This window comes from Musca vetustissima, unplaced genomic scaffold (assembly GCF_032173495.1).
Source record: "Musca vetustissima isolate MV318-11 ecotype Yass unplaced genomic scaffold, APGP_CSIRO_Mvet_v1 utg130463, whole genome shotgun sequence".
Taxonomy (NCBI): Eukaryota; Metazoa; Arthropoda; class Insecta; order Diptera; family Muscidae; genus Musca; species Musca vetustissima.
Window position 1 is genome coordinate 25,412 of NW_026885699.1, and position 9,464 is coordinate 34,875.

At 32.8% G+C, this 9,464-nt stretch overlaps 2 protein-coding genes across 2 annotated transcripts; one reads left to right on the forward strand and one right to left on the reverse strand.

The window, feature by feature from the left end:
- Positions 1 to 3,145: 3,145 nt before the first annotated feature.
- LOC133332961 (NADH dehydrogenase [ubiquinone] 1 beta subcomplex subunit 2, mitochondrial-like) lies at positions 3,146 to 3,468 on the forward strand. Its single transcript, XM_061541325.1, has one exon. The coding sequence runs from the start codon at positions 3,163 to 3,165 to the stop codon at positions 3,454 to 3,456; it is 294 nt and encodes a 97-aa protein (XP_061397309.1). The 5' UTR covers positions 3,146 to 3,162; the 3' UTR covers positions 3,457 to 3,468.
- A 4,807-nt stretch (positions 3,469 to 8,275) lies between these two features.
- LOC133332962 (electron transfer flavoprotein regulatory factor 1) lies at positions 8,276 to 8,832 on the reverse strand. The gene is made up of 2 exons (XM_061541326.1): positions 8,713 to 8,832; positions 8,276 to 8,492 (listed from the first exon to the last, which is right to left on the reverse strand). Exons 1-2 carry the CDS (start codon positions 8,752 to 8,754, stop codon positions 8,280 to 8,282), a joined length of 255 nt encoding a protein of 84 aa, XP_061397310.1. The 5' UTR covers positions 8,755 to 8,832; the 3' UTR covers positions 8,276 to 8,279.
- Between the last annotated feature and the right edge of the window lie 632 nt (positions 8,833 to 9,464).

Consider the following 9,464-nt stretch of genomic DNA (forward strand, 5'->3'; position numbering starts at 1 on the left):
CTCGTTAAATACAAGTTTTAAATTATAATCAAATATTTGTTCCAAATATAAAAAAATTCAAATATCATCAATTGAATGTAAAATAAGAATAAATAAATAATTCAATTAAAAATATATATTTTATGATCCAAAATTCATCTATTGAATTTGTGCGTGTATAGTTTGAATAATATCGGTTATTAAGAATCCAATTAAAAATTAGCTTGGCAACAATTCTCGGAATCATCAAAGGAGCAATTGTCAGGGTAAGTAAAAATTTAATATGTACTACTCATTTACAGATAACAAATTATGCAAAACATAACATTCGAAAAGTCATATAGACAATGAAAGTCCGAATACAAACTTCTAGAATTATTTGATATCAATAAATAATTCTCAAAATAAGTAAATATTAGAAGTAAAAACTCTAAAGTTTAACATTTGTCGTAAAGAACGATTCTATTTCGAAAGACTTTATGGAAGAAGGCCGGTATATGTAGTATGTGAGGAATGATTGAAGCAATTGTTTGAGTAGTACAAAATATAGTTCATCAAAAAAAATTGTATATTGTCATCATATTGTTCAGCATGTTCGCAGGATTTTTAATTTGTATCAGAAATGTGCACTTCTTAGAATGCCCTGTATTTCACGGTTTATGTACAACACTTTACTTTCCATTGGAGAAGCCTTATACAAAAATGCATATGCGTTTATATCTCCAATTTACGCCAAAAGTGAAACTCTTGAAAAAATATTCACGTAAAATATCTATTTAATTTTTTACGCGTTTTTTTAATAACAAGTTTCATTTTTCTGCATAGTTGTCAACACTGTTACTCTCATTTGTTTCATTTTCTCCAGTTAGAAATTTGTTTAAATGGTGATCGGTTGCAAATTATTGTCGGTCTACGTAAATGTTTAAATTTCGTGAAATAATCATTGGGAATTGTATAAAAAGTGTTAAAAACGTGAATATATAGCCCATAGAATCAAATAAATGTCAATCGAAGTTAATTTTCATTGAAAATCAATGCAAAAAAGTGTTTATAATTTTTGCCAAAACAAGTTGTTGTTCTCTTTGCAATTGTGTGTTTTGTTTGTTGATGAGAGTGCCGTGTTGTTGTATTGTGGTCGGCCGGTTTTACACAAGCGGGAGAGTAGTGATCAAATGTTTGTGATGGAAAAAGTATTGTCGCCTTTTATTTATTGTGTGTGGTTTCGCACATGGCAATGCTATTATTTCTAATTAGCCTCTTTTATCAGTTAAGGTGTGTGTCAAAAGGCATTCGGTTCCATTTTCAATGAAAATACAAAATCATTGTTTTCTGTGTTATATTTTTATAAGTAATCAAAAAAATCGGTCACAATCTTTCATATAAAATAAAATTAATGTCAAAAATTGTTTTCAATTGAAATTAAATTCAAAAAAACTTCCCTTCGTTGCAATGCAATTTTGGTGTATTCTTACGTATAAATGTGTGCGTGATTGTTGTTGTTCTTGCCGGTCGGCCGATTTTGTATGAATGCGTTAACAGTAATCGGGTGTTTAAAAAATCGTTGAAATTGTGCTTAATCCGTTAATTGTTAATATTGGTAAAACGATCGCAAATTCTGCGAGTTGACTAAAATCATAATGTAATAAAATATTTTGAAATATGAAATAAATAAGACATTGTATGTGAAATATTAAAGCTGCATTTGAAAAAAAAAAATACTTTTATAAAATCCAATATTCTTTTTCATTGAAGCGATCGGTTGTTTATAAAAATCGCGTAAATCAATTCGATTATTAAGAAAGCAATACACAAGAGTTTGGGGGTAGTAAATAAACAGGAGGTACGTATATATGAAGATTCAAAAATAACTAAATAAATAGATATTTACACCACAAAAAAGTATATGAGAACACTTCGCCAAAGAAATATTCCCTTGCAAGAAACTGAATTTCTTCTTTTGTTAGTATTACAGCCTGTTTTTGTAAATGTAAAATGTCCATTCGTTCGTCGAAAAAACGAACGATTACTCATTTTGGTTTTCGCAAACAAATTACCGGTTGTAGTGAGTGAGAAATAGGAAAGAGCTTTTGGTATTCGTATTTTTTTGGTTTTTGTTATACAAAACGGTGCGTTATTTACGAACAAAAATGTCAAAAACAAACGAAGAGAAAATACCATTCGTTTAAAAAAATAATAAAGAAAACTATTTGTTCATTACAATTTGTGTGTTGTTAGTGAAAAGAACGCAACAAATATGGAAAATACTGATGAAATATATAAGAAGAAATGGTTTGTAAAAAATTATATATCCCTATGAAATGTAAAAAATTATATTGAATTGTTTGAACCCCTAGCAACAAAAGGACAACGATTGCCCAATTCCAAAAATTGGTTGATCTCATGGAACTTTACCTACAATTAGCAACTGGCCGTCCTGTTTTCGGATCCAATAAATTTGAAATGGATAACAAGTGGAATAATGTAGCTGTATCATTAAATGCCATAGGTATTCTCCTTTGGGGAATATTTTGCTTTTCTTTATAATTAAAATTAATTGCAATCGTACCAAACATTTTGAATTTTCTATTTTGACACTTTTTATGTAAAAACAAAACTGTTTGTAAACAATAAACAGAGTTACCCTCATTTTGCAATAATTCTTTTGGAAAATTTGCAACAAGATACCAAAAGAAACACTTTGGCACTAATGGTTAAAAACGAATGAAAAAGCTCAATCGTTTCTAGACGAAAGCTTTTACAATTATTACAAAAACCAAATTTTCGACGTATACGTTTTAATACGAACGATACGTGTGACTGCCGGAACAAATTACAAAAACAGGCTGTTAATTATTAAAACAGAAAACAAACGTAGCCTTTTTTATTTTAGATATTCATTAATGTTTCAATGTAAACACTTTTGTGCTTTTATATTCAACACTCCATGTCTGTTCATTCATTTCATTTGGCAATGCCTTCAATTGCTGCTTTATAATAATTCACAATAGTGACAACTCTTTTGTGATAACAATTCACAATACGAAACAGCTGTTTATAGTTATCGCCCCCGAAATCAGTTGTTAATTTATCGATAACTGTTACGACACGAATTTCGCCTGGCACACCAGAAAAAAGTATTTTGGCTTCCTATTGGGCATCTGGGCATAGATTTCTTCATCCAAGATGATCAGCAGAGTACAACCTTTGTGCAAACCCCTTTTGCAACACTTGGTGCGAAATGCCGTTAAGGGCATGGCTCCAACCACAGTGCGTCAAAGTCATGTAGTCTCATATCGTGTTGCTCCACCACCACACTCGAAGGCTACTCGCATCGGTGCCGAATTGGTTGGTGCCGCTATGTGGTGGTGGGTGTTGTGGCATTTGTACCATGAACACGAACATGTCACCGGTGAATTCCCCTATCCCGATCCATCCCAGTGGACCAACAAGGAGCTTGGCATCCCAACCAACGAATAAATACGCTGATCGGAGATCATGTGTTAGTTAAATATTGAAATTGTGCTGTTTGGCAAGGCAAGATCCTTTTTGCAAAAGAAACATAAATGAATTAATTTAATAAAATTGTGTAATGTAAATAAAAACGGTGTTAATAAGTGTTTATTTTTCTCAGCTAGTATATATTATATATTTGGATGCAGAACCAAGAAGCAGGGAACAATCATCATTTGCAAAATAATAGGTAAACATAACCTGTTTAATATTGGCTCTACAAATTTGAAGATTAAAGAGGTTCCAAAATACATATCCAGAGAAATGATCGCGCATCTGCTAGAAATGTACAAAAGATTAACATCACTTGCAATGGACTCCCCGACATACATATTTTGTTCTTTGGGAAGTCCACACTTCCTGAGATATGTTCATTTGAGATTAAAATAAGTCATTTAAATATAATTATTTTTCAATATGGCAGCTTATTGGTATAAAAAATATTCTTGTCAGTATTTTGAAACTGTAAACAAAATTAAAGTTTCATTCTTTTCAGATGCCAGAGTTTTTAATTCAATGTATTTCGAAGTAAAGCGTCATCTGGTTCAGTGTCCCTAAAACAAGTCGTGTAAGAAACGAGAAAATATTATTGGCAATTTTGGTTTAAAATTCCTCTAATTTCAATTTTTTATTACTGGTCCATGATCTGGTTCCCTTTCGAGGCGGAAAAAATGTGTATAATCTCAATATATTATAAAATGGCGGTTGACTAAACTTTATTATATCATTCCGTAATGTTCTAGAATCACACAGGATGGAGCAAATGTACAACATTAACAAATTTGAATAATTCTTGTTGAAGTGATCGATGTATGTTGTAGAGTAGGCGAAACCAAAAATTGTTCGACACAAAAACTAGATAAATGAACAAAATATTAGGTTAGGGAAAAAGATATCCATTATTTTTATATTAACTATAGGACTTTATTTAACATGATTCGGAATGTCCGATTTGGGCCAAATATGCACCGTTTTGTTGTATGATTTGTTACCATTTTAAAAGTAACTTCATAATGTCTCTCCTGCTCTCTATTTGCAAAAAACTATAGTAATCGATTTTCACAATCCTCCCTAGATATCAATTTTTTATCATTAAAGAAATATTGCAATGCAAGAAAAATATGATAATAGCTAGGTCCCAAGTTCGAAGTTTCTGGCGGGTCACTGTAGATGTGTATGGCCTGGCGTTTTCCCGGTGGAACACGACACCTCTCCTGTTAACCAATTCTGGCCGTTTCTGGTCAATTGCTATCTTCTGCGTTGCAAAACCTTCCTGGCCGCCGCTTCTTGATCACGATCGTTTTCGCACAGGGTTATCGTATGTAATCCATTTCTCATCTCCAGTCACCATCCGTTTAAGAAATAGGTCTATCACATTCCGTTTGGCCAAAGCTTCGCAGATGGAGATTCGAATCATCCTATTTTTTCTGTTAATTGGTGTGGCACCCAAACATCATTTCTCCGATTTTATCGACATTTTCTTCGGCATAATGGATTTTTTCCCATCCTTATACTTTGTACAATATCATATGAATTTAATCCTCTTGTGCCCTTGGTCCCAGTCGTAATTTGAAAATGTGTTACAGATTTCCCTTTGAAATTTATTTGTAGGTAGCTATGCCCACAAAACCACCAATGGACTATTTTTGTGGTCATGTCCGAACACCCTGTAATTCTTTATCAAACACTTTCAATTCAAATGGGATTCAATTCTTAAAGCTGTAAGCATTTTAAATCGATCAGGAAAGCTAGACAAGACTTGGGCATTGGATGTCGCATTTGACAAAACATTTTTTGAATGTGGAAAAAATATTTCAGAACATCTAAAATAGCGAAATGTAATATTACAGTCTAGGTGATAAATGTGGCTGGGATCTAAAATATCCGAAAACCAATAGTTATTTGATAAGAGTTTCTAATCACAGACTATACGGGGCGGTGCCTTTTCTGTATAGGTTCACCTATTGATCTACCAAGAAAATGTGGAATATTTTTTCTGTCTATAATTTGGAAATAGATTTCCTGGGTCCATGTTTTGATATCGCCCAAATTTAAGGATCTCAACAAATGTTTGTTATTTTGAATATCCATCGATTGCACATTGGCAGTGTTATCATACATAACTACATTATATCAGAAAGTCTATTGGGCCACTCCACACACATGGTTAAGGTTTTGATAAAACCATCGATAAAGTGAATAGTGATTCTGTCTGGTCCAAACTAGACACAGGTTGCCACAACAAACATTCACAATTTTGATTTAGTCCGCTGCACTTAATATTTTCAACAAACTTAGATATGTGACATATACCGTCAGCCTTATGGCTAATGAGGTAATATACACTTTGATACGCAAAAATGTCCCTCATCGAAATGTTGGTTTTAGACCCCACGTTTCTTTGGATCAACTCCTTTTCAGAGAAAGTGTCCGTCCGTCTGGCAGATGCGCACGGGACTAACCGATTTCATCCAAACTTTGCACATCATATTATTTCCTCCAAACTTAGTATAATTTCGAAGATGGGGAATATCGGTTCACTCCTACTGTTACCTCTTCCACAAAATGGTTATTTTTCCTATTATCTTTATCCTATATAGATGAAGTCGGAAGATGTAACCATTTCTTCGCTCTTTCTTGTACCTTCCCACCGAGTGGTCAACATTTTCATTATTTATAAATCTAATATAAGGCGAAAGGAATATCCTATCTGAACCAAACTTTACACAACCTATTATATTTACCCTGCCTAGATCAAGTCGGAAGGTGAGAGTCATTGGTCCATCCCTTCTGGTTCCTCTTCAACAAATGGTCAACATTTTTAATATTTATAAATCCAATTTCAGGCAAATGGAATGTCCGATTTGAAACAAACTTTGTTCAACCTATCATTTTTACCAAGCCTAGATCAATTCCAAAGAAGGGACCTATTGTTCCATTCCTTCGGATACCAAAAGGCTAATGAAATGTCCGATTTCAACCAAACTTTGCACAACCAAGCCTAGAAGCAAATTTAAAAACATTTCTTAGATAAAAACATATACCTCATAATAAAACCTGTCCTCCGCAAACCATACACTGACGGTATATATCGACAGGCAACACCGACTGAACTTTTTTACTTGTTTTGTTTTTTTTTTTTTAACACACACAAATATTCAAAGATAAATAAACATTTAAATACACTCAAATTTTATAGCAGTATTAGTTTTACTCAAAATCCTATATTTCATATACAGACAGATTATACAATCGTCTTTTGAAGGTTAGGACTAAGTAAAATGGATTTATTCCCATGCATCCAATAATTATGCAAAAGATTGTGATTTAAATACTCCTGTATTATGTAAATATATTAGGTCCAATGAGAAATTCGTGAAAGAGATTGTCTTAATGTAGACCCACCCAATATGTTGAACTGAATCAAAAGTAACACTAAATGATATTGAAAAATATTCAAAAATTATGTCTTACACATGCAATAGTTCTGTATCAATAAAATTTAATATTAAAAGAATTCTAAATATATTCTTATTGGAAATCGGTGGAATATACGGAAGAAGTAAATATATGTTTACAGAATTGCAAAATTTTATTAACTTAAAAATGACGCAAGATTCTAAATTGTTGCTAATTAAATTTAGATGTATGAAAAATATTCATATATGATGTAGGGAATTGCCTTTTAAACAAAAATATATATTACGAAAAATGTCAAACATATCCCCTCTATAATAAATTACAATATTGAAATTGATCGATCGGAGCTTTTAGTAGATAATTAGTAATGAAAAAGGTGCCAACCATGTGTATTTGTTCTTCGTTGAAACAAATTGATTTTGAAAAGTGCAAAGTGCTAATTTCATGCAAATTTTTGATTGTTTGTCGTTCGTATCTGCCTCCCTATACAGAATATAGGCAGTATGAAAAAAACCATTGGCATTTTTCAATTTCAATTGAAAGCATTTAACAATTAATCTGTGACGATATATGTACGATTGTCTTTGATAAACAAATGTGGCGCTTTCTTGCCTACCTTCCTCCCTCCCTCACGAACCAAACACACAATGTTGTTGTTTTGATGTTGGTATATAAATATAACAAAAAAAGAATATATTATATATTTACGGAGACACTACGGCGTAAACATCAATTAAGATTTTGCGTATTTGTGATAAATAGAGAATGGACACACACCACCCAAATCAGCAGTCTGTTTGTTTGTAAATTGTCTCGCCGTTTGTTTGTAATTAAATTATTTTTGTTACAGAATCAACTGTAATCTCGTTACAAATAAACAAGTCGCATTTTTGATGTTTTTGTTGTTGTTTTGCAATTGCAAACAGGAAGACGACAAATTTGTAATATGCACATTTTTGGACACCAACACACAGTTTTAACTTACCCAATATATATTTTTTTGTAATCCAAAATTACAGAACACCATAACATATTTGGAAGTGTTATTATTTATTTTAAGCATTGGCATTTTTTAGTTTCTTTTTTATACATTTTTAGTTTTGTAGCTGCTCTTTGAGCTGCTATCGCCACAAATCTATAAATTAAAGAGTGTCAACAAACTACTACATAGGGTTGGGGAGCGGAGTGGGGTCATCATCATCTACATATTATATATATGGTATAAAATATTTTGACAGAAATAAAATGCATTATAGTCTAATTACTGGCTCTAAACCGAGTCTCTCTCCTCAAAACACGTTGTTGCGTCATCCATGATGCTGCATTCGAAAAACGTTTTCTTTCTTTTGTTTTATTGCTGCTGCTACTTTTTATTCTTGCGAGTAGCGTTGCTTGATGGAACGATACTTCTTCAAGGAATACAAAGCTTCGACTTCTTTGGCCACATAACGGCCCTGGGCTAGCAGGGCTTTAATTTTATTTGGATCAGTCTCATCTTTGTTCTTTAGAAAGGCATCGCGTACTTGTTGGCGGAATTTCTGCGGGCCATTTGGCCCGGGATATTCACGTCCCAAAAATTGCAGCTGCAAAGAGAAAAAAGGCAAAAACAACAACAATTAAAAAAATAAACAAAATCGAATCTCCAAAAAAATGTAGGAAATATGATTCCGCGTCTCATGACTCACATGACAAGGTCACGAAGCATGGACAGGTTTTTCTTTTCATTTTTTGAGTAAAACAAAACGCTTAGCTACTATATGTACATAACCACCAACCAGCATCTTCTGGGCCCTTCCTACTTACATGCTTGTATAGTTGTATAACTTTGGAGCGAAGCTCTGACATTACACGCTGATGGTAGGGCTCAAGTGAATTTATTCAAAATCTAGTTATAATTCTTTGGACAGAATATGTTGAGAAATAATTCCGTAAAATGTCAAACTAACTTCTCAAATTGCGTTCTTCTTTTCGTTAACTGTCTCGTTTGGTTGTTGTTGTTAAACTGTCGGCTCTCAAACACAAAAGTAGGGATATATAAATCGATTTATGGCTGGGATGTTTGACATGTCGTACAATGATGTCAACTTTGATTGAAATAGTTGAAAAGAAAAGCTCGGTGAAGGCAGAATGTTGCCAGTTTAAAATGATAACCGACATTTTATTCAAAATCAAAAAAGGCAAAGTACGTTATTTTATACACAAGATCTGGCCATTTTTTTCCAAATTTAAAAAGGGAAAATAAAAATAATCCATAAATAAATCCGTGATTCCTCGAATTATAAATTTGTTTTATGCAACTATCAGTAATGACAGGTTATCACGGCGGGAGGCAGTGAAACACATTGGTAAAAAATACCCATTTAAGAGTTCAACGGAATTGGTGAGAGGGTTATTATTGGATATAACCTTAGAACTTAGCGTAGACTAGCTATGGTAGCAGCTCGAAAACTATCAAGAAAGCCTTAAAGGCTCAGAAACGAAAAAAAAACTTACCGTGAAAAGGTAAAAAATGAAAGGCCTAAGTCTTAGTATTGCAAGGGTACTTGCAATACTAA

What these genes read in the sequence shown, in the direction of transcription:
- LOC133332962 (XM_061541326.1), bottom strand. Translation starts at nt 8,754, where the DNA reads ATGTCAGAGCTTCGCTCCAAAGTTATACAACTATACAAGCAT. An exon ending in TTATACAACTATACAAGCAT is followed by an intron (nt 8,493 to 8,712) that starts GTAAGTAGGAAG and finishes TTCTCTTTGCAG; the next exon opens with CTGCAATTTTTGGGACGTGA.
- LOC133332961 (XM_061541325.1), top strand. Translation starts at nt 3,163, where the DNA reads ATGATCAGCAGAGTACAACCTTTGTGCAAACCCCTTTTGCAACACTTG.